General features: G+C 41.0%; 1 protein-coding gene across 1 annotated transcript in view; it reads right to left on the bottom strand.

Moving 5' to 3' along the window:
• LOC104462808 (titin-like) overlaps nucleotides 1-24,879 on the bottom strand; it is a 110,036-nt gene that overhangs the window by 21,031 nt on the left and 64,126 nt on the right. Inside the window, 13 exon segments of the mRNA XM_010074919.1 lie at nucleotides 51-350; nucleotides 443-730; nucleotides 1,308-1,604; nucleotides 1,700-3,466; nucleotides 3,578-3,883; nucleotides 4,051-4,353; nucleotides 4,449-4,748; nucleotides 4,836-5,123; nucleotides 5,593-5,889; nucleotides 6,040-6,342; nucleotides 6,443-7,030; nucleotides 7,136-7,432; nucleotides 7,741-24,843. Coding sequence (XP_010073221.1) covers nucleotides 51-350; nucleotides 443-730; nucleotides 1,308-1,604; nucleotides 1,700-3,466; nucleotides 3,578-3,883; nucleotides 4,051-4,353; nucleotides 4,449-4,748; nucleotides 4,836-5,123; nucleotides 5,593-5,889; nucleotides 6,040-6,342; nucleotides 6,443-7,030; nucleotides 7,136-7,432; nucleotides 7,741-24,843 — 22,437 coding nt within the window.

Raw genomic sequence — 24,879 nt, 5'->3', positions numbered from 1 at the left:
GATGGATGGTAACTCTACAGTTATTTCTACAGAGTGAGGTGGAAACTTACTGTAAGGTATTTGTGCGGTAACTGGATCAGACTCCAATGGTCTGCCAACTCCAAATTTGTTCACTGCAGAAACACGGAACTGGTACTCATTGCCCTTAATTAATTTAAGTGCAGTGTAGCTGCAAGCTTCACATTTATCTTCAACTAATGCCCAAGCAATCCTGCTGGTTTCACGTTTTTCAATTATGTAGTGGGAAATAGAAGCACAACCATCATTAGCTGGAGGCTCCCACCATAATGTAACTTTTTCTCCAGTAATGTTTGTGAATCGTATTGGTCCACCAACTTTTCCCGGTGTGTCTGCAATTATAAAGGTTCAGAATTATAATTTGCTGGCACTTAGAATAAAACACTATTTTGAAACAGCATGCTGAAAGTGTTTGGTGGAGTACCTTGTACTCTGAAGGTAATATCTTCTCGTTTAGTGCCTGATGCATTTTTGGCTTCTACTGTGTACACTCCACGATGATCCCGGGTAGCATCTCTAATGAAAATTGTACTATATCCAATAGCTGTAGTTATTTCTATATTCATTATTTTCTCGATCTCCTTACCATCCTTAAACCATGTCACTTTAGGTACTGGACGTCCTTTGATTAGAGCTTTAAGTCTAATGCTCTCTCCAGCTTTAACAGTAAGGCCTTCGAAGTGCTCAGGGCCAAATTCAATTGTTGGAGCAACTAAAAATGGAAAATATAATTCAATTCCCATATAGCTAAGTATTTTTTCCTGATACTCTTTTTAATGTACTAATGTACTAATTATAAAAAAAATTGTAATATATAGAATTCTTTCACTTAGAAAATAGCATTCTCTAAAAAGCGGTTATTATTTGAACTATAAACTTGTTTTTCCTGTAAGCACACGGTGCATCATATTAACAATAGGTAAAAGCCACCATTAATATATGCTGTTACAGTATGCCAAGCTACCTGACGCACATTTTAATTTCTAAATTATCCAGTGCATCAGAATATTACAGTTTATGATTTCTTTTCAACTTTGCTGCTGCTGCTTATCCAAAACAAATGTAGAGTACCATGCCTTTCAGCAACTGATTTTGGATTTCTGCTAGATTTAGATCTTTAATTTAGACCCTCCCACCTTGGAGTGCAAACAGAAATGTTCTGAATTGACTGGAAGGCATGGAAGTCACATGTTCTTTCCCCCCTTGACCTCCCATTTACAGTCAATATATCCAGAAGCTCTAGCTGGCTTCAGAACCCAAATACAAGCATATTAGGAAATAATTCTTACCATTTTCATCTCTGGTCATGACATAGCCTGAGGACTGTGAAGGTGGGCTGATTGTACCAACAGCGTTTCTTGCGAGCACTCTGAATTCGTATCGGTCACCTGAACTGAGTCCTGTAACTGTATATTGGCATTCAGTGACATCAGTAAAGTTACATCTGAGCCAACGGTCTTCACTTCCTTGCCGTTTCTCAATGCTGTAGGCCACAATCTTACTGCCTCCATCACGCAGTGGGGGAGTCCATTTAAGGGTGACTGTTTCCCTGGTGACATCAATGTAATCAGGAGTACCAGGTGGGTCTGAAAGGAAAATAATTAAAATTTATTTTAATTACTGCTCACCATAGCCTACAAGACTAGAATTTTCTAGGAGTAGTGAGTGATCATCCACTCACCCACTGGAGAGACTGCCAAAGTAAATTTGCTTGGCTCGCTAGCTCGGCTCAGACCCGCAGTGTTTTCAGCATATACTTGGAACTGGTAATCCAGGCCCTCAAGCAGTCCAGTAATCCTGTATTCTCTGCTAGATATTAATGCAACATTAACCTTCTGCCACAAAATACTGTTTCTTTCCTTCTTTTCAACGTGGTATCCAATAATCTCTGAACCACCATCATAAACAGGAGCATCCCAAGATATGGTCATTCCATCAGCGGTTATGTTGTATACAACAGGCTTGCCTGGGGCACCTGGAGGTCTGAACTGATGCTTTGCCACAACATCTGCTGAGAGAAGAGGTGGGCTCACCCCGTATCTGTTTTCTGCACGAACTCTAAACTGATATTCAGTGTCTTTAACAAGGTTTGGTACTTTGAAAGTTGTTCTTGCAGCACTCGAACACACCAGCTTCCAGTTCATTTGTGAAGTTTCTCTCTTCTCAATACTGTAGCCAGTAATTTCTCCTCCTCCATCATCTTCGGGAGCTTCCCATGACAAAACTACACTATCTGCTTTGATTTCATCTAGTCTTAAAGGTCCTTTTGGCTTAGATGGAGGACCAAGAGTGATGACAGTGATTGTGAATGTTTTTCTGCAGACTACATTATCGAGAATTAAAGTGTATTTTCCACCATGCTCCTTTTTCACATTCTTGATGCTTAAGGTTATCTTATTTTCAGTTTTCTTGAAACGAAGATGTTCGGTTTCTTTAAGAGGGAGGTTGTCCTTGAGCCAGCTCATTGATGGCTTAGGTTTACCTTTATAGGGCAATTCAATGTGCAGGTTATGTCCAATTCTTACGGCAATTTGACCTCCAGGAATATCAGAAAGGTCAGCTTCAGGTGTTATTATATGTTCTTTCACTGTAATGGGTCCAACAGTAACACCATCGCTCATGCCTTTTTCATTTTTAGCAAAGACTCTGAATTCCATGACAGAAAGCTCTTTAAGTTTTTCAACATCAAATTCACAGCTCTTGCTTGTGCCTGCATATGTCCATTCTTTTTCTTCCTGCAGTTTCTTTTCAATAATATAATCTGATATAATGCTACCACCATCATAGTCAGGTTTGCTCCACTGCAATTTAACGGAAGTCTTTGTAGAGTCTTTCATGGCTAGGTCTTTTACAGGTCCAGGTATGTCTGCGGCTTTCACAGGTTCAGATGTCTCACAAGGTTCACCTAGTCCAATTTCATTTTCAGCAAGAACACGGAAGAAGAACGCAGTCTTCTCTGACAGGTTAGTTAGCTTGAAGGTGGTATGAGAACACTTTGTTGTTACAGTTGACCAAGCCCTCTTTGTAGCATCTCTTTTTTCAACAACATAATTTGTTATTTCAGAACCACCATTAATGAGAGGTGGCTCCCATACCAGTGTAACTGTGCCACGAGAAACATGCTTAAGCTGCAGCTTCTGGCAGGCAGATGGCGTGTCAAGTACTTTTACATTCACAAATGATGATTTTGCTTCTCCAACTCCATTTTCAATTGTAAGAACATATTTTCCTGTATCATTTCGGGTAACTTGAGGAATAGTAAGTAGTGTAGATGATTCTGTGTTCTGGATGATATATCTTTCATCAGTCTCAAGATTCTTGTCACCCTTTCTCCATGTGACTGTTGGAGGAGGTCTTCCTTTGAATGGAATCATTATCTGCACATCTTCACCTGCTTTAGCAACAATAGATGTCCGGAGAGCAACATCCAGATCAATCTCTGGTGCCACTGTGGAAATAAGTAAAAATTAATAGTGCATACTTGGAATGTAAGACAATAAATGTTTTGAAAAAAAACCCAAGACACAGAAAAATGATAAAACACTGAAAAGTACAGTACCAAGAATGTCTTTAGCTTGAATGGGTTCCATCATTTCAATAGGCTCTCCTTGTCCAGCACAATTTACAGCAGACACACGGAAATAATAATTAACACTTGGCTGAAGGTGGGATACCACATACTCAGTTGTTCTCACTTCTCCCTTAGTACTGACTACAGTCCATTCTTGCTCTTCACCTTCCCTTTTCTCCACCACATAGTTGGTAATTGGACTTCCTCCATCATAAGCAGGTTTAATCCAGCCAAGGGTGATAGATGTCTTGGTTGTATCCACAACCTTCAGCTTTGTTGGTGAGCCTGGCTTATCTGTAAATCATAGTTTAAGGGGGAAAAAAAGAAATCAGAAGTCATATTTACAATTAATCATAAAGAGGAATAAAATCTGCCCTCAGTTACACTGGTGCAATCCTATCCTAATTGCTCATTGTCCATTGATTTCTAACCAATTAGAAATACTGCACATTGTATCTTACCAATAGGATCTGCGGCTGTGTAGAAGTCAGAAGCTTCAGAGAAAGGACCTTGTCCAGCTGCATTGACAGCACAAACTCGGAAATGATATTCGCTGTTTTCAGTGAGACCTGTTACTTTCTGTCTGGTGTCCCGAATGGTTTCTTTAGTAACCTTGAACCAACTCAGACTCTTCTTGTCACGCTTCTCAAGAAAATATCCTGATATTTCACTGCCTCCATCAACAGTGGGCCTATTCCAGACAACGGTCATAGAATTTTTGGTTATCATTGTGACTTCTGGAACACTAGGTGGTCCAGGTGTAACTGCGTGAAAAAAAAAATATGCCAGTAGATCAGTACTACTTGAAAATAACACACAAGATTATTCAGTTGCATAAGTTATTTTATATGTTTCTTACCAAATGAATTTTTGGCTATAACGGGTTCAGACTCCAGTGAATCACCAACTCCAAACTTGTTCACACCACGGACACGAAATACGTATTCATTTCCTTTGATGAGTTTTGTTGTAGTTATGATACACCCCTCCAGTTTTTCAGAAATTAAAGACCATACAACCCGACTTGTCTCCCGCTTTTCAACAACATAGTGTGTTACGGGGGCACCACCATCATCTGCTGGTGGGTCCCACGTTATTGTAATCTTTTCAGCAGTGACTGTCTTAAACTGTATAGGTCCACCTGGGGGTCCTGGCTTGTCTGTGGAAGGCAGAAGAAAGATGATGTTAAGCATTTATTACTGAATTATTGTTTAATAGTATAATACAGTTGTATCTTCAGACATACCAAGTATCTGCACTCGAACATGGGCTGATGCTGAACCCATGGCATTCTTCAGTTTTAATTCATAGGTGCCACTGTTGAGTCGAGTTGCATCCTTGATGAGTATGGAAGCAAGTTCTGTTGTGTTTTCAATGGTCACTAGTGCACTGGTTTGTAGCTCGTTACCATTTTTGAACCATTCAATTGTGGGTGTAGGCTTGCCTGAGATGCCTAGTTTTAGCTTAAGTGAAGTCCCTGCTTTATATTTCACCACTTCTGTATATTCTGGTGGTACGTCGATTTCAGGTGCACCTTAAGAAAAAATAACAATAAGTTAAAAACATACTTATTTTAGACTTGTATTTAAAAAAACCTAAAAATAATAGTACTTTATTTAAGCTAATAGTTACAGGCATTTTGTAAATACAGATCAAAGTAAAGATAGCACGTATAACTTAAATCATAAACCTAGAACAAGTTAGAACTGATCCTACCAAGGAAAGGCAACCACATGTATAGCTATAATCACCTTGGCCGTGGGGCATGGGCAGACTTCTGTTGCTCAAAGAATAAAGATACCATAAGACTTTAAAAATGCAGTTATAGCCAAAGATGTTCATTGCAGTCATGCCCAAATAGCTTGCAGTCATTCAAGCTTGTTGAATCAATCACTGTAAACTAGCCTTCCATATTTAAAAGCCTATGGTTCTACAAAACAGTGCTGCCTTTAAGCTTCCTTGTACCACAAAAGGGTACCATTATATCATTGCAAAACACTTACCGTATGTGTCAACACATGTGATAGGACCCACAACATCTGAGGGATTACTAATGGAACCAACAGCATTCTTAGCAAAGACCCGGAATTCATACCGGGAATTCTGTGTCAGACCAGATACTGTGAACTGAGTCTCAATAACATTGGTGAAGCTAGCTTTTGTCCATCTGCCATCCGGAAGATCGCGTTTTTCTACAATGTATCCAGTGATCTTGCTACCACCATCAAATGCTGGCTTCTGCCATGACAGAGTGATAGCAGTCTTGGAAATATCTGAGACACGAACGTTTCTTGGTGGTTCTGCAGTAGGAAACATAAGATTATTGCTAATGAATAACAGCTGTTTTGGATATTGGCTTACTGGACAGGACAGAATACCACAGGGGAAAAAAAAAAATAAATCATTACTTAAATGTTTGTATGTCTTTTTTTTTTCTAGAGAATACATACCACAAGCATCAATTGCAAGGACTGGATCAGAAGGATGACTTGCTTTTCCAATGCCAGCTGCATTTTCTGCATAAACTCTAAATTCATAGATAAGGCCAGCGCTGATGGTGGTGACTTTGAAGTGAGTTGTGCGAATGAGGGTCTTGTTTGCCTTCTGCCATAAAATGCTATTCCTGTCTTTCATTTCCAGGTGATATCCAATGACTGCACTGCCACCATTAGTTACTGGTTCATGCCATCCAACAGTAATACTCTCTCGGGTGACATTCGTGACCCATGGTGTGGAAGGAGGGCCAGGGGTAGCTGATGATATCAAAAGAATTGATTAATTGTTAACAAAATTATATTTTCAACATCAGAGCATTAAAATATTGATCTATAGTGTGAGAAGCATATTACTCACTGTAAGGAAGCTTGACAACCACACATTGTGAGTCTATGTGATCGCTGATGCCAAAGCGGTTCTCAGCTTTGATGCGGAATTGGTATTCTTCTCCTGTTGTGAGCTTCATAACTTTGATAACAGTTCTAGCAACAGTTGCAGACACTTCAGACCAAGCAGCAGTACTTGTTTCTCTTTTCAGTACAATATAGTTGGTAACTTGACTTCCACCATCATAAGCTGGCGGCTGCCATCTGAGTGTTACACTCTGTTCAGTTATATCGCTAAGGACAACAGGACCAACAGGAGGACCTGGTCTATCCAGCACAACAATATTAACAAATGATTTTGTGGTGCCACTTGAGTTGGCAGCGGTAATGTCATATCTGCCAGCATCAGCAGCCACACTTTCTTTAAGGTTGATGATAAGACTTTCTGCAGTGGTTTCTGTGTGAAATCTCATGGTAGGTTTCAGTGGAACACCATCTCTAGACAATGTCACTTTTGGCACTGGTTTTCCAGAAACTGGAATTTCAACTTTCAGGTTTGATCCCGCTCGAATATACACAGTGTTATGAGGGAAGCCCTTCATGTCAATCTCGGGAGATTCTGAAAAATAAAACATTTTTTAAACCATTAAAAAAATGTTCTCTCTTTTTAAATATGAATCCAATTTAATGTGTATCCACTTTTGTCTCATGTCAGGACACATACCTAATTGTTCTTTAACTGTAACAGGGAGCAGTAGGTCCTTAGGATCACTTAAACCAGCTTGGTTTTCTGCAGACACCCTGAAGAAATAGTCAACATTCTCCTTAAGACCATGGACAACATGATGAGTTGTCTTTACAACTGCACACTTAACCCATTTTTGCTGTCCTTTCTCAAGAGCTTCAATGAGGTAGCTCACAATTCTGCTTCCACCATCATGTTCTGGTTTTAGCCATGAAAGAGAAACACTGTCCTTTGTGACATTTGTTACTCCAAGTTTTTCTGGTGGGCTGGGTTTTTCTGAGAAAAAAAGTGCAACATGTTAAGCAATATAGCAAGTATTTACTTTTTATATTAACAACTACACAGGCATGCCATCTGGATTGAGAAAATGTGTTTTTAAATGAATTTGTATATTAAAAACATTTCAGGTAAAATGCAAGCAAAATTTAAAATTCATTTCATTTGTAAAACCACAGACATGCCTACCACAAAATTATCTTTTTTACTGTGAACAGGTTTAATGTTTTTTATATTATTTTGAAATAAAAATTTTAAAACACACATTGCTTTAAATATTAACAAGTATTTTTCTTAGTAAAACACACCTGTTATTTTTGTTCCCTCCTTGGTCTCAGAAGGCACTCCAACACCATACTCATTTTCTCCAGAAACCCGGAAGTAGTAGATGGCACCTTCTTGCAAGCCAGTCACTTTGTAGGACAGACGATGACAATTGTTTGTCACAGTGACCCACGCTTTCTTGCTAGCTTCTCGTTTTTCTATAACATAGTTCTTCACAGGTGCTCCACCATCATTTTCAGGAACATCCCAAGATAACACAGCAGATTCCTTAGTTATGTCTTTTGCTGCAATATTAGATGGTGGGCCAGGAGTATCAAGAACTTTGACAACTAACGTCAAGGTAGCAGTGTTCAGGATGTTTTGCAATGTTAATGTGTATTTTCCAGAGTCATTTCTTGTTGCTTTTTCAATAGTAAGAGATGTGCAATTATCTGAAGTATCAATGCTTGCTCGTGTACGGAGATCAGTGTCTGGTTTGTTCCATGTTACATTTGGGACTGGTTTGCCTCTGAAAGGAACAGTCATTGTGAATGATCCACCAGCCTTTACAATTAAAGTCTTCCGCATTTCACTGTCAATATCAAAGGCAGGTTCTTCTTCTCTGTCTTTTGCCACCTGAGGTTCTGAGACATCACTTGGTTCACTGACACCAATTTTGTTAATGGATTTCACTCTAAAGACATATTCAGAGCCTGATACTAATCCAGTTATGGTATATTCAGTACCTCTTAAGTTCTGAATAGCAGTCGTCCAGTCAGTTTCATCAGTTTTCTTGTATTCAACTGTGTATCCTGTTACTGGAGCACCTCCATCAAACAGTGGCTTTGTCCACCCAATTGTGATATTTGACCTTGTAGAATCCATAATCTTAGGTTTAGATGGGGGAGATGGCAAGAAGATTGGATCTTCTGCCCGAATTAATGGTGTGGTTTCACTTGGAAGACTGAGGCCAGCAGCATTTTCGGCATAAACCCGGAATTCATATTCACATCCTTCACGGAGACCAGATGATTTCACTCTTAAATCATATACTGGCTTTTTGTTTACACGAATCCATCTTAGGCTAGTCTTCTCACGCCTTTCAATTACATAGCCAGAGATCTCATTGCCTCCATCAGACTCGGGTCTTGCCCAGCACAGAGTTATTGAGTCTTTGCTCACACTGGTGATCTCTAAAGATGTAGGTGGACTTGGAACCGTAAATGGGTCTAGGGCTTTGACAGCAACACTTTCTAGAGGCTCACCAACACCATATTTGTTAACTCCCATCACTCTGAAAATATACTCATTACCCTTCAGTAGTTTTGTCACTTTACAGGATGTTGTTCTAAGCTCGCCTTCACAAATTGTCCATGCAATTCTGCTGGTCTCACGCTTTTCTACAATATAATAATCAATATCTGCACCACCATTTTCTTGAGGAGGTCCCCAAGATAAATGGCACTTTTCAGCAGTAAGCCCATTTATTTCTAATGGGCCTGCAGGTGGGCCAGGTCTATCAAGTACTTTGCAGTTAATTGCCAAAGATCTTGTTCCTGCAATGTTTTGTAATGTTAGTACATACTGCCCTGAATCACCTCGAATACAGTCCTTAATGGTTATTGCAGTAGTGTGATCTGTTGAGGCTATTTCAACTCTAGCTTTTCCTTCAAGCTCTTTGCCATCCTTTGTCCATGAAATCACTGGTATTGGCCGTCCTGCAATATCAGCATTAACTTTAAACACTTCTCCAGCTTTCACAACTACATCCCTGAATTTGGCATCCATCATAATTCTTGGAGCCTCTACATCATCTTTTACAGTTACAGGTCCAGTTGATTCAGATGGCTGACTGAAGAGTCCAGCAGCGTTCTTTGCAATCACACGGAATTCATATCGCTGGTCTTCTGTAAGTCCACATATGTCAAAGTATGTTTCTTGCACATTAGTAAAATTACACTTTAGCCAACGACCATCTGGTATCTCTCTGCGTTCAATAATATATCCTGTTACTTTAGCTCCACCATCATATTCTGGTTTAGTCCACTTCAGTGAGACACATGTTCTTGTAATATTAGTAACTTCTGGTTGACCAGGAGGATCACATGGATCTCTTGCAGCAACTGGTTCACATGATTTACTGCATTTGCCTATTCCAGCAATGTTTTCAGCATACACACGATATTCATACAGCAGTCCTTCATCAAGACCTGTAACTTTCATTTGTGTATCAGGTATAAGGCTCTTGTTGACTTTTGTCCAAAGAATGCTGCTTCTTTCTTTACACTCCAAGTGATATCCTAGTACTCTGCTACCTCCGTCATTAACAGGTACCTGCCAAGTTACAATCATGAAAGCTTTAGTTGCATGTGCCACATGAGGAGTTCCAGGTGGTCCTGGAGGCTTAAATGGATACTCTGCCACAACAGAAGGAGAATTAGCGTAAGTGCTTTTCCCATAGCGGTTTTCTGCACAAATACGAAACTGATATTCAGAACCAGTGGTAAGTCGAGCTACTTTAATTGACGTTCTTGCAACTGCTGCAGATACTACATCCCACGTTGTTGTGGTAGTTTCTCTCTTCTCCACAATGTAGTTGCTAATATGGCACCCACCATCATACGCTGGAGGTTTCCAAGACAGAGTTACACTATCAGCACTAACTTCATCAATATGCACATCAGTTGGTGGTCCTGGTCTGTCAAGGACAACTACAGTTAAAGAAGCTGTTATTGATCCAGCAGTATTTGAAAGATGTAATTCATAATGTCCCAAATCTTCATTTGAAGCTTCCTTGATGGACAGTGAAGTTGAAGTCTTTGATGTCTGCACATTTACCCTGGTTGTCTCTTTTAAGGGATTTCCATCCTTCTTCCAGCTAACAGTTGGCAAAGGTCGCCCTCTGAATGGCACATCGATCTTAAGATCATCTCCAGCTTTCACAGTGAATGTGTTGAAAAGGAGCTCAGCAGATGGCTGGATTTCAATATCTTTTGCAATGACTGGGACACCAAGTTCTCTTGGATCACTTTTTCCTTTTTCATTAACAGCAATCACTCTGAAACTGTACTCTTCTCCCATACTTAAGCCTGTTATTGTTGCTTCTAATGTTTTCACCTGTGTACATGCACTCCATTTTACACTTCCTTTAGTTTGCATTTCTACTATATAACCAGTAATTTTACTGCCACCATCACTCTCTGGCTTTTCCCATTTAATTGAAGCAGAGTTACGGGTCACATCAACAAGAACAACCTTTGCAGGTGGAGAAGGTGGTTCAGAAACCTTAATTGGGTCAGGTGTTTCTGCTGGTAAGCCAACCCCATATTCATTTACAGCTAGAACACGGAAGTAATAACTACATCCTTCTTGTAGTTGAGTAATTTTGAAAGAATTTTTAGTGCAGTTGTTTGTAATTGTAGCATATGCCTTTCTTGTGGATTCTCGCTTTTCAACTACATAATTGGTAATTTTAGCTCCACCATCAATAAGTGGTGGTTCCCAGGCTAATGTTACAAAATCTTTCTTCACTTCTCTGATTGTCAGATTTATAGGTGCACTAGGTGTATCAAGCACCCTCACATTAACAAAAGCTGATTTTGTGCCACTGTTGTTCTCTAAAGTAAGATTGTATCTACCACTGTCAAATCTATTCACATTGTCAATGACCAGCATTGTATAGGAACTGGTGACTTCAATCTGAGCTCGCTCACTAATTGTTCCTTCTGCTTTCTCCCATTTAACTTCAGGTTCTGGTCTTCCTTTGATGGTAACAAACAGGCGTAACGTACCACTAGCACGTACAGTGACTACTTTTCTAAGATCTGCATCAAGTTCAATTTCAGGAGGTTCAATCTTGTCAGCCGCTACGACTGTACCAGGTATAGTAGCAGGTTCCCCTACTCCTTCTGAGTTGATGGCACAGATGCGGAAGTTATACTCCTGGTTCTCTTTAAGATTTGTTATGGTGAACTGTTTTGCTTGTAGGCCTGTTGGTGGGGTGCAGGTAGTCCATTCATCAGCAGCAGCTTCTTTTACTTCTACTACATATCCCTTAATTGGAGCACCGCCATCATAAATGGGCTTGCTCCAGGCAAGGGAAACTGATGATCTGGAAGTGTCAGTAACCTTTGGATTGCTTGGTGGACCTGGTGGATATAATACATCACAAGCACGATAGAAAATGGATGGCTCACTGGGTTCCCCTACCCCTGCAGCATTTTCAGCAGAAACTCTAAACTCATAGAAATGCCCATCGGTGAGACCTGTTACTCTGAATCGCAAGTCTGTCAGCCTTTTCTTATTGCATTTGGTCCACCGGATACCATCTTTATCTCGTTTTTCAAGTATGTAACCTTCAATTTCAGCTCCCCCATTGTCTTCTGGGCGACCCCATGTTACCACCATAGAATCTTTTGTGATTGCTGAAACTTCAGGTGTTGAAGGAGGACCAGGGGGTTTGTATGGATTACGAGCCACAATTGGCTCAGACTCCAAGGATTCTCCAGTTCCATATTTGTTCACTGCCATTACACGGAAAATGTATTCATTCCCAGCAAGGAGTCTGGTTACTTTGTGGTTAAGAGCCTGCACGTCTGTTGCTACTTGTGTCCATGAAAGCCTGCTTGTCTCCCTCTTCTCAAGGATATAATGTGAGATACTAGAACCACCATCATGTAAAGGCGGAGCCCATGCCAAGTAGCATTTTTCTGCAGTGACACCTGTAACCTTCAAAGGTCCTTCTGGAGGTCCTGGCCTGTCAAGCACTTTTACAGTGATTGGTATAGATTTTGTGCCACCAACATTTTTGAGGTTAAGAGTATAGTGACCTCCGTCTACTCTTATACAGTCTTTGACGGTAAGAGTTGTTTTCTGAATGGTAGATTTAATTTCCATTCTTGCAGTTGCTTCTTCAAGGTCTTTACCGTCTTTTGACCATGTAATGTCAGGAATAGGTTTGCCATGGATATCAGCTTCAAGAACAAAGGTTTCTCCAGCATGAACAACAATGACATCTTTGTATTTAGGATCCAGTGAAGCCCCTGGTGCTTCAATTTCATCTCTGGCAGTAATGGGTCCTGTGCTTTCAGATGGTTCACTCAAGCAACCTGCAGCATTTCTTGCAATTACTCTGAATTCATATCGTTGGTCTTCAACAAGACCACTTACAGTAAATTCAGTTTCCAACACATTTGTAAAGCTGGCTTTCATCCAGCGACCATCCGGTAGTTCTTTCTTTTCTACAATATATCCAGTTATTTTGCTTCCACCATCATATTCTGGTTTTTTCCACTTCAGTGTGATATTATTTCTTGTAACAGCAATGGCCTCTGGGCGGCCAGGTGGGTCACAAGGATCTCGTGCAACATACAATTCTGATACTTTGCTGACTTTGCCAATGCCAACAATGTTTTCAGCAGAAACTCTGAACTCATATTCAAGACCTTCTTCAAGGCCATCTGTTTTATATTTGGTGTCTGCAATGAGTGACTTGTTCTGTTTTGTCCAAAGAATGCTGTTCTTGTCTTTACGTTCAAGATGGTAGCCAAGAACTTTGCTTCCTCCATCATTAACTGGTTCATGCCATTGTACAATCATATGATCCTTGGAAGTTTCTGTTACAAATGGGGTTCCAGGTGGCCCAGGCACCTTGTAGGGATATTGTACAACAACTGGTTTAGAATCCAGAGGAGAGCTCTTCCCATATCTATTTTCAGCAGAAATCCTGAACTGGTATTCAGAACCTGTTTTAAGCTTTGTTGCTTTGATAGTTGTTCTTGCAACAGTTGCTGACACAATATTCCACGTAGTAGTGCTTGTGTCACGCTTTTCTACTATATAGTTGCTTATCTGACAGCCACCAGTAAAATCAGGTGGATCCCATGAAAAAACAACAAAGTCTGCGCTAACTTCATCAAAGCGGACAGGTCCTCGTGGTGGGCCAGGCTTTTCCAGTACAATTATGCTCAGGTGCTCTGTTGCTGTACCTGCTGCATTTGTTGCTGTTACTGTATATTTACCAAAGTCTTCCTTGTTGCTTTCTTTAATATGTAAGATAGTTGATGTTGACGTATCCTCAATATGTAATCTGGTTGTCTGTTTCAGTGGCTGCTCATCTTTTGTCCAAGTAATAGTAGGTTTGGGTCTACCTATAAATGGTACTTCAACCTTCAGATCTTCTCCAGCTTGTACACTGTATGTATTAAACATCAGTTTGAAACTTGGCTCAATAGTCAAGTCTTTAGCTATCACAGGAATTCCAAGTGCTCTGGGATCACTTTTACCTTTTTCATTGTAGGCAATTACTTGAAATTGATATTCCTGTCCTGAACTCAAACCAGACACAACTGCATTGCATGTTTTGGTCTCACTGACAACATTCCATTTTTCTGTTCCTTTGTGCAGCATTTCAACAATGTATCCCAAAATTCTGCTACCTCCATCATGTTCAGGTTTTTCCCATGTAAGTGATGCACTTCTCTGAGTCACATCAGTGAGTGTTACTTTCCCAGGAGGCAGAGGTGGCTCTGAGGCTTTGACGGCATCTGTGGTTTCAGCTGGAACACCAATTCCAAATTCATTTTCAGCCATAACTCTGAAGTAATAAATTGCACCTTCTGTAAGATTTTCAACTTTAAAACTTGTCTTGCCACACTTAGCACTTACATTTGCAAATGCCTTCCTGGTTGACTCACGCTTGTCTATTACATAGTTCTTTACCTTTGCACCACCATCGATAATGGGTGGTTCCCAAGATAACACAGCAGAATCCTTCTTTATATCCTTTACCACTAGGTTTTGTGGTGGTCCTGGTGTGTCCAGGACTTTTACTGTAACAAACGCAGATTTAGAACCGCTGCTGTTCTCCAACTTAAGAATGTATTTTCCAGCATCATTTCTATCACAGTTGTCAATTGAAAGTTGTGTGTAGTTTGTGCCTTTGTCAATCTGAACTTTTTCTGTGAATTCACCTTCTTCTCGAGACCACGTGATATCAGGTGTTGGTCGTCCCCTGAATGGTATGTGAATCCTAGCAGACCCGCCAGCTCTAATCACTATCCCTTTCCTTAACTCTGAATCAATATCAAGTTCTGGACCTTCAAGTTTGTCTTCTGGTTTAATAGTACCAGGAACTGTTGCAGCCTCTCCTACACCAACCTTGTTGAGGGCACATACTCGTAGTTTATATTCTTGATGTTCGGTAAGCTTTTTGATTTCAAATCGAGTGGCACGTACACCTGTCTGTGGAGTAACAAGTGACCACTCATCTTCATCTGCTTTACAGATTTCTACAAGGTATCCCTGGATGTCACAACCACCATCATAAATAGGTTTACTCCAACCAAGTGTAACTGTACTTTTGGTGGTATCCACAACATGGGCATTTGTAGGTGGGCCAGGCTTGAACATGGGGTCACAAGCTTTAAAGTAAGGAGAAACTTGGCTTGGCTCACCCACTCCAGCAGCATTTTCAGCAGAAACTCTGAATTCATATTCATGATCCTCTGTTAATCCTGTAACTCTTAATCGCAAATCTGTAATTCGGCGTTTATTGCATTTTATCCATCTGATGCCTGCTCGATCTCTCTTTTCTACAATGTAACCTATGATTTCACTACCTCCATCACTCTCTGGCCGGCTCCAGCAGACAGTCATAGAATCCTTTGTAATGTTGGTAATTTCCAAGGCCTTTGGTGGTCCAGGAACCACAAATGGATTTTTCATCATTACTGGCACAGATTCTAATGGCTCACCAACCCCATATTTGTTAACTGCCATAATACGGAAAACATATTCATTTCCTTCCAAGAGTTTTGTTACTTTCAGCATTGTAGGTAAAACCTCTGAAGCAACAACAGTCCACGCTAGGCGACTAGTTTCTCTCTTCTCTACAATGTAATGAGAAATATCACTGCCACCATCGTGAAGAGGAGGAGCCCATGCCAATGAACATTTTTCAGCCGTAACTCCTGTCACTTGGACTGGGCCTGCTGGAGGTCCTGGCCTGTCCAGGACTTTTACATTTACTGGTACTGTCTTTGTTCCTGCAACATTAGAGGCTTCTAAAATGTACTGTCCACCATCAACTCTGATAGCATCTTTTACAATTATTAATGCACTGAAATCTGTATTCTTTATTTCATATCGAGCAGTTTCCTCAAGCTCTTTATCTCCCTTGTACCACTTAATGGTTGGTAGTGGCTTTCCATGAACGTCAGCCTCAAGTTTGAATGTTTCACCAGCATTTACAACAATTGTCTCTCTGTACTTTGGATCCATTGAAATTCGTGGAAGTTCAACTTCGTCCCTTGCTGTTATTGGTCCTGTACTGTCTGAAGGTTTGCTTACTGCACCTGCAGCATTCTTTGCAATTACTCTAAATTCATATCTTTGGTCTTCAGTAAGACCTGTTACAGTGAACTGAGTTTCAATTATATTTGTGAAGCTAGCTTTCATCCAGCGACCATCTGGCAAGTCACGTTTCTCTACAATATAACCAGTAATCTTACTTCCACCATCATATTCTGGTTTGGTCCACTGTAGAGTAATAGAGCTTCTTTTTATTATTATAGCTTCCGGGCGACCTGGAGGATCACATGGGTCACGAGCTACATAGCACTCAGAAACTTTACTTGTTTTGCCTACACCAACAATATTTTCTGCAGAAACTCGAAACTCGTATTCAATTCCTTCTTCAAGGTTAGTTGTCTTAAAAGTTGTGTCCTGAATAATAGTCTTGTTCACTTTAGCCCATAAAATGCTGTTTTTCTCCTTTCTTTCAAGGTGGTAGCCCAGCACTCTACTGCCACCATCATTTATTGGTTCATGCCACTGTACAACCATGGAGTCTTTTGTAACTATTGTCACAAATGGTGTGCCAGGAGGTCCTGGCTCCTTGTAGGGGTACTGTGCTACAACTGGCACAGATTCCAGTGCAAAGCTCTGCCCATACCTGTTCTCAGCAAATATTCTGAACTGGTATTCTGAACCAGTTTTCAGTTTAGTCACCTTCAGTGTAGTTCTTGCAACAGTAGCTGAAACTGTTTCCCATACTGTGGTTGTTGTATCTCTCTTGTGAACAACATAGTTGGTGATTTGGCAGCCACCCGTGTATGCTGGGGGATTCCATGATAAGGTAATACTTTCTGCACTTACTTCATCAAACTTCACAGGTCCTACGGGAGGGTCAGGTTTGTCTAGAGTTATAATTTCAATAGAGGCAGACTTTTGCCCAACAACATTAGCCACAGTGATTTCATAAGTGCCACTGTCTTCTTTGCTAGTTTCTTTAATATTCAATATAGTGAGATCAGTCAAATCACTAACATTGACTCTTGTTGTCTGCCTTAGTGCCTGGCCATCTTTTACCCAGGTAACAGTTGGTTTAGGTCGACCTGCAATTGGTACTTCTACTTTCAGATCTTGTCCCACTTGGATACTATAACTGTGAAAAGCAGGTCTTACATCAGGTTCGATCACCAGGTCTTTGGCAACTATTGGAACTGCAAGTGCTCTAGGATCACTCTTACCCTTTTCATTTACAGCCATTACTCTAAAAAGATATTCTTCCCCTTGAGTTAGGTTAGTAATAACTGCTTCAAGAGTTTTCACACGAGCACACTCTGACCACTTGTCACTGCCCTTTGCTTGCATTTCAACAATGTATTGTATGATTTTGCTGCCACCATCGTGTTCAGGTTTTTCCCAGCTTAGCGAGACACTGTTTCTCGTGACATCATTCACTGTTATTTTCCCAGGAGGCTGTGGAACTTCAGCAACTTTAATTGGGTCACTGGTTTCCGCAGGGAGGCCAATTCCATATTCATTCTCAGCAGAGATTCTAAAGAAGTAATAGCAGCCCTCCTGAAGTTGATCTACTTTCCATGAAGTCTTGTGGCAGTTTGTTACAACAGCTGCATATGCCTTTCTTGTTGCTTCACGCTTTTCAATAATATAGTTCTTTATTTTTGCTCCACCGTCCAAGAGAGGAGGCTCCCATGAAAGTGAAACAGAGTCTTTAGTGATCTCTCTGATTTTTAAATTAACGGGTGCACTTGGGGTATCCAGTACTCTTACACTGACAAAGGCAGACTTTGTTCCACTGCTGTTTTCTAAAGTCAGAGTATACTTTCCAGTATCAAATCTGTTAACATTGTCTAGAACAAGGGAAGTAAAGCTGCTAGTGGTATCAATAGTAGCTGCCTCTCTGATCTCACCATCTGCTTTACCCCATTTTACTTCAGGTGTTGGACGACCTCTGATGGGAACAAACAGTCTCAAGGAACCTCCTGCCCTCACATTTACAATCTTCCGTAATTCCATGTCCAGGTCAAGATCTGGTGCCTCCATCTTTTCTTCCACAATAACAGAACTGGGAACATCTGCATGCTCTCCAACTCCTGCTTTATTAACTGCACATATGCGGAATTTGTATTCATGTTTTTCCACCAATTTTTCTACTTCCATGTGAGTATTCTTAATTCCAGTTGGAGGGGTACAAATTGCCCATTCACCGTCACTTACATCGCATTTTTCCACAATGTATCCTTGAATTTCAGAGCCACCATCGTAGATAGGTTTACCCCATGAAAGGAAAACTGAAGATCTTGTAACATCCACAACTTTAGGATTATTGGGTGGACCTGGCTTGTAAATAGGATCACATGCTTTGTAGTAAGTGGAAGGTAGGCTTGGTTCACTAAGACCAGCAGCATTTTCAGCTGAAACTCTGTACTCGTAATCATGATTTTCTATAAGCCCAGTCACTCTGTATCGCAATTCACTTATCAGGCGTTTGTTACATCTTGTCCAGCGAATACCTTCCTTATCTCGTTTTTCAAGGACGTAGCCTAGGATTTCGCTACCTCCATCTGAGGCTGGCCTTTCCCATACAACTATCATAGAATCCTTGGTAATGGCTGTGACTTCTGGTGCCTTTGGTGGAAGGGGCACTACGAATGGGTTCTTTGCGAGTACTGGTTCAGACTCGAGGGGTTCACCAACGCCATATTTATTTACTGCCATGATGCGGAAAATATATTCATTTCCTTCTAAAAGTTTTGTAACTTTGCAATTTAGGGTTTGCACATTTGAGTCAACAATCGTCCACACCAAGCGACTGGTTTCCCTTTTTTCTACAACATAGTGCGAAATATCACTGCCACCATCTTGTAGCGGGGGTTTCCATGACAGCACGCATTTTTCAGCAGTAACGCCCGTAATCTCAACAGGTCCTTCTGGTGGTCCAGGTCTGTCAAGAACTTTGATGTTGACAGGAACTTTCTTTTCACCTGCAACATTCTTTGCCAGTAGTACATACTGACCACTGTCAACTCTAATGGCTTCTTTCACACTAAGGCTTGTTGCAAAATCAGTACTTTTTATTTCCATACGAGCAGTGTTTGTCAGCTCATGATCACCTTTTAACCATTGAATGGAAGGTATTGGTTTGCCATGAACATCAGCGTCAAGCTTGAATGACTCGCCAGCATGCACTACAATAGTGTCTTTGTATTTCGGATCCATACTTATCTGAGGTGGTTCTACTTCATCTCTTGCTGTAATTGCCCCTGAGCTCTCAGATGGTTCACTGAAAACACCTGCAGCATTTCGCGCTATAACACGGAATTCATACCTCTGGTTTTCAACTAGACCAGTTACTTCAAATTGGGTATCAATGACATTTGTAAAGCTTGCTTTCATCCAGCGACCATCAGGTAGCTCCTTCTTTTCAACAACGTAGCCTGTGATCTTACTTCCACCGTCATATACAGGTTTCTTCCACTGAAGTGTTACTGAGCTTCTTGTGACAATTATAGGTTCTGGACGACCTGGAGGATCACATGGGTCATGTGCAGTATAGCATTCAGATGCTCTACTTGCCTTTCCAATGCCCACTATGTTTTCTGCATAAACTCTGAACTCATATTCAAGACCTTCGTCAAGGCCAGTTGTCTTAAATTGGGTATCTGGAATAGGTGTTTTATTCAGTTTAGCCCACAGAATGCTGTTTCTTTCTTTGCGCTCCAAGTGATACCCAATGATCTTGCTACCACCATCATTGACTGGTTCATGCCACTGTACCACCATGCTGTCTTTTGAGACATTTGTTACAAAAGGTGTTCCAGGTGGACCAGGAACTTTAAATGGGTATTGCGCTATGATTGTCTCTGAAGTGAGATAGGTACTCTTCCCGTATCTGTTCTCAGCTGCAATTCTGAACTGATATTCACAGCCAGTCTTTAATCGACATGCTTTTATAGTTGTTCTTGCAACAGTAGCTGACACAATCTGCCAAGTGGTAGTGGAAGTGTCTCTTTTTTCTACGATGTAATTATTGATAGAGCTACCACCATCATACTTGGGTGGTTCCCAGGAAATGGTAATACTATCTGCTGTTACTTCATCTACTTTTACTGGTCCAGTTGGAGGTCCTGGCTTGTCAAGGACTACAATATTTAGGGTCTCAGTTGCTTCACCTGCAGAGTTTGTAAGTTTAACTAAGTATGTCCCCACATCTTCTCTGCATGCTTCTTTTATTGTTAACACTGTGTTATTTTCTGAACTTTCTGCATTTACTCTTGTAGTCTGCTTCAGTGCCACATCATCTTTATGCCAAACCACTGTTGGTTTGGGTCGACCAACAAAAGGAACATCAACCTTTAAGTCCTCTCCTGCTAGAACACTGAAAGTGGTAAACAGTAGCTTGAAAGCTGGTGGAATCACAAGATCTTTTGCAACAACTGGTATACCCAGTTGACGAGGATCACTGATACCTTTCTCGTTCTGAGCTGAAACACGGAAGGTGTATTCTTCACCTTGGATCAATCCTGTGATAGTGGCTTCAGTAGCTTTTACTGTAGCACAAGTTGACCACTTTTCACTGCCTTTGCTTTGCATTTCTACAATGTAGCCCAGAATTCTGCTACCACCATCATGTTCAGGTTTTTCCCAAGATAAGGATACACTATTTCTTGTCACATCCAACAAAGTTATCTTTCCTGGTGGAAGTGGTCTTTCTGATACTTTCACAGATTCTGAAGTTTCAACTGGAAGGCCTATTCCATACTCATTTTCAGCTAGGACTCTGAAGTAGTAGTTGCAGCCTTCTTGCAGTGAATCAACCTTCCAGCTGGTCTTGTGGCAATTTGCATTAACAGTTGAATAAGCTTTTCTTGTTGATTCACGCTTTTCAACAATGTAATTTTTTATTTTAGAGCCACCATCTATGAGAGGAGGCTCCCATGTCAGTGTAACTGATGATTTTGTAACTTCTTTTATTTTCAAATCTTGAGGTGCCCCTGGGGTATCAAGAACTCTGACATTCACAAATGCTGACTTACAACCTGAGCTGTTTTCAATTGTCAGTATGTATTTGCCACTATCAAATCTATTTACGTTTTCAACAATAAGTAGAGTATAAGAGCTTGTTGATTCAATGCTTGCTCTGTCCAAAGATTCCCCATGTTCTCTTGTCCATTTTACTTCAGGTGCTGGTCTTCCTTTAATTGGGACAAAGAGTCTTAGAGTACAGCAAGCTCTAATAGTGACAACTTTACGTAATTCTGCATCAAGTTCAATCTCTGGAGGTAGCATTCTTTCTTCAGCTTTTGGAGTCCCAGGAACAAGAGCAGGTTCTCCAAGACCTTCAGAATTCATAGCATATATCCGTATTTTATACTCTTGATTTTCTTTCAGGTCAGTGATGGTAAAAGAAGTGGCCTTTAGACCTACTGGTGGAGTTACAATCTTCCACTCATCTTCTTCAGGTAGTGCAATCTCAACCATGTAGCCTGTGATCTCTGAGCCACCATCATATATTGGTTTGTTCCATGCTATTGTAATTGAGGACTTGCTGCTATCCAGAACGCGAGGATTACCTGGGGGACCAGGCTTAAATACTGTATCACAAGCTTTATAGAATGGACTGGTTGGGCTTGGCTCACTGACTCCAGCAGCATTTTCAGCCATGACTCTGTATTCATATTCATGGCCCTCTGTCAGTCCAGACACTTTGTAACGTAAGTCAGTAACAACCCGTTTGTTACATTTCACCCACCGTAGTCCAGCCCTATCTCGACGTTCCACAATATAGTTAGTTATTGGGCTCCCACCATCAGAATCAGGATGGCCCCAACAGACCACCATAGAATCTTTTGTAATTGCTGTAACTTCAGGTGTTTTAGGTGGATCAGGTGGCACATATGGATTTACTGCAAGAACAGGCTCTGATTCCAGAGGCTCACCAACTCCATATTTGTTAACAGCCATAACACGGAACACGTACTCATTGCCCTTCAACAGCTTAGTAACCTTCAGTTTAGTTAATGGAACTTCTGTGGCTACAGCTGTCCATGCCAACCTACTAGTTTCACGTTTTTCAACCACATAATGGTCAATCTTTGCTCCTCCATCATCCAGTGGAGGTAGCCATGACAGCACACATTTTTCTGCAGTGACTTCAGACACAGTCAAAGGCCCTTCTGGGGGACCAGGTCTATCAAGAACTTTAATATTGAAGATATGCTTGGCAAAGCCACCAGGATTTGTTGCAGTAAGTGTGTAGGCACCTCCATCTCTTCTTGAAGAATCTTTATTGATAAGAACAGTAGAGAAATCTGCTGTTTTTATTTCTAATTTTGCTGTGTCTTCAAGTTCTCTTTCTCCTTTAGTCCATGTCATAGTTGGTGGAGGGCGACCTGAAACATCAGCCTCAAGTCTGAAAACTTCACCTGCTTTCAGCACTAAGGTGTCTTTGTATTTAACATCCACCCTTATCTTTGGTGCTTCAATGTCATCTCTGCAAGTTATTGCATCTGATGGCTCAGAGGGCTGACTAACAGCCCCACCAGCATTCCTAGCAATCACACGGAATTCATAGGCAGCATCTTCTGTCAAACCGCTTACAGTGAATTCAGTCTCTAGTATATTGCTGAAATTAGCCTTCAGCCAACGGCCATTAGGAAGGTCTCTCTTTTCAACGGTATAGCCGGTTATCTTAAAACCTCCATTATATTCTGGTTTAGTCCACTTCAGTGTAACTGCATGTCTGGTAATGTTCAGAGGTATTGGCTTACCAGGTGGATCTATTGGGTCTAGGGCAAACACAGGCTCAGATGGCTTGCTTGGCTTACTCTTTCCAGCCAGATTTTCTGCTATAACACGGAATTCATATGCAATGCCATCAGTAAGTCCAGTTGATTTAAAGATATTGCCTGATACCAGCATTTTACTTACAGTCTGCCAAAGAATGCTATTTCGTTCTTTTCTTTCAACATGATATCCCAGAATTGGACTCCCACCATCAGTAACTGGCTCATTCCAGCTAATGGTCATGGTTTCTTTGGTGACTGCAATCACCTGAGGAGTGCCAGGAGGCCCAGGTACCTTAAATGGGTAGTTGGCAACTACAGACTCTGAAGTAATGGCTGGCCCAATTCCATATCTGTTTTGAGCTTTGACACGGAACTGATATTCAACTCCAGTAGTAAGACGAGTGGCTTTAAAAGTAGTACGTATCACTGTGGTTGCCAGTTCTGTCCATGTGGTACTGTCAGTTTGACGCATTTCTACAATATAGTTACTTATTGGTACACCACCATCATTCAAAGGAGGCTCCCATGAGAATGTTAGAAAGTCAGATGAAATTTCATCGAATTTGATTGGTCCAGTAGGAGGTCCAGGTATGTCATGAACATGAACTGTGATTACTTCACTAACTTCTCCAACAATATTTTTAGCTGACAGTGGATATTGACCACTATCACTTCGTTTACATTCATTGATGGTTAGTATGGTTGCAGTTGCAGTATTTTCATAATTTACCCTTTGTGTTTGCTTAAGTATCTGGTCTTCTTTCTTCCAAGTCACAGTAGGCCTTGGACGACCAAGTACAGGGATTTCAATCTTGATATTGTCACCAGCTTTGGCAATGACTGTTTTCTGGTAGATACCACGGAGGTCAACCTCTGGTAGCATCGTTTGCTCCTTGATAATAACTGGCCTGCTTTCTCTTGGGGCACTTCTTCCAGCACTGTTAACTGCCATAACCTGGAAGGTATACTCTTCATTTTCAGTTAGATTCTTTACTACACAGTCCAGCGTTTTTACAGTGGTGATATGTGCCCACTGGTTGGTTCCCTTTCTCTGTGCTTCAATTACATACCCAGTGATCTTGCTGCCACCATCATGTTCTGGTTTTGGCCAAGCCAGGCTAACAGAGTTCCGTGTTACATCCATAATATTAAGGCTCTCAGGTGGGGATGGTGCCTCAGAAGCTCTTACTGGTTCTGTAGTTTCAGCTGGTTCACCAATACCATACTCATTTTCAGCCAGCACTCTGAAATAATATTCACACCCCTCAGCCAAATTAGGAATCCTGAAGGAACACTTCTGGCAGTTGGTTGTGACTGTTGCATATGCTTTCCGAGTTGATTCACGTTTCTCAACAATATAGTTTGTTATACGTGAACCACCATCTATCAGAGGCATATCCCATTGGAGGGTGATGCTATCCTTGGTTATTTCTCTAGGCTTAAGGTTTATTGGTGGACCTGGTGTATCCAAGACTTTTACATTTACAAAGCCAGTTTTCTTACCAGCAGCATTTTCAAGAGTCATTACATATTTTCCTGCATCATATCTGGTGCACTCTGTGACAATCAAGAGTGTGAAAGAGTCTGTATTTTCAATGTTGGCACGTCCTTTGAGTGAAACATCATCTTTTGTCCATGTAACTTCTGGAGTTGGACGTCCTTTAATTGGCACAAAAATCCGAATAGTTAATCCAGCTCTAACAACAAGCGTTCTTCTTAGCTCAGCATCTAATTCAAAGTCAGGAATCTCTTCCCGGTCTTTGATTTCCACACTTGGAATTATTGCTGGTTCACCAACACCTGCAGCATTCACGGCAGAGATTCTGAAATTGTATTTGGCTCCTGTCTGCAGATGAGAAACAACAAACTGAGTGATTCTTAAAGCAGTCCCTGTTGTGTCTTTTACCCATTCTTCTTCTCCTTCCTTTTGATGCTCTACTATATAGCCAGTGATGTCAAGACCACCATCATAGTGAGGTTTGCCCCAGGCTAAAGATGCACTTGTCTTTGTAGTATCAGTCACCCTTGGATTTGCAGGTGGACCTGGTGGGTCTGAAAAGTGAGGAAAAGATTAAACATTACATTACA

This window comes from Pterocles gutturalis, unplaced genomic scaffold (assembly GCF_000699245.1).
Source record: "Pterocles gutturalis isolate BGI_N339 unplaced genomic scaffold, ASM69924v1 scaffold51227, whole genome shotgun sequence".
Lineage (NCBI taxonomy): Eukaryota > Metazoa > Chordata > Aves > Pterocliformes > Pteroclidae > Pterocles > Pterocles gutturalis.
Note: the sequence above shows the minus strand (reverse complement) of the source record. Positions and strands in the feature narration are given on the sequence as shown.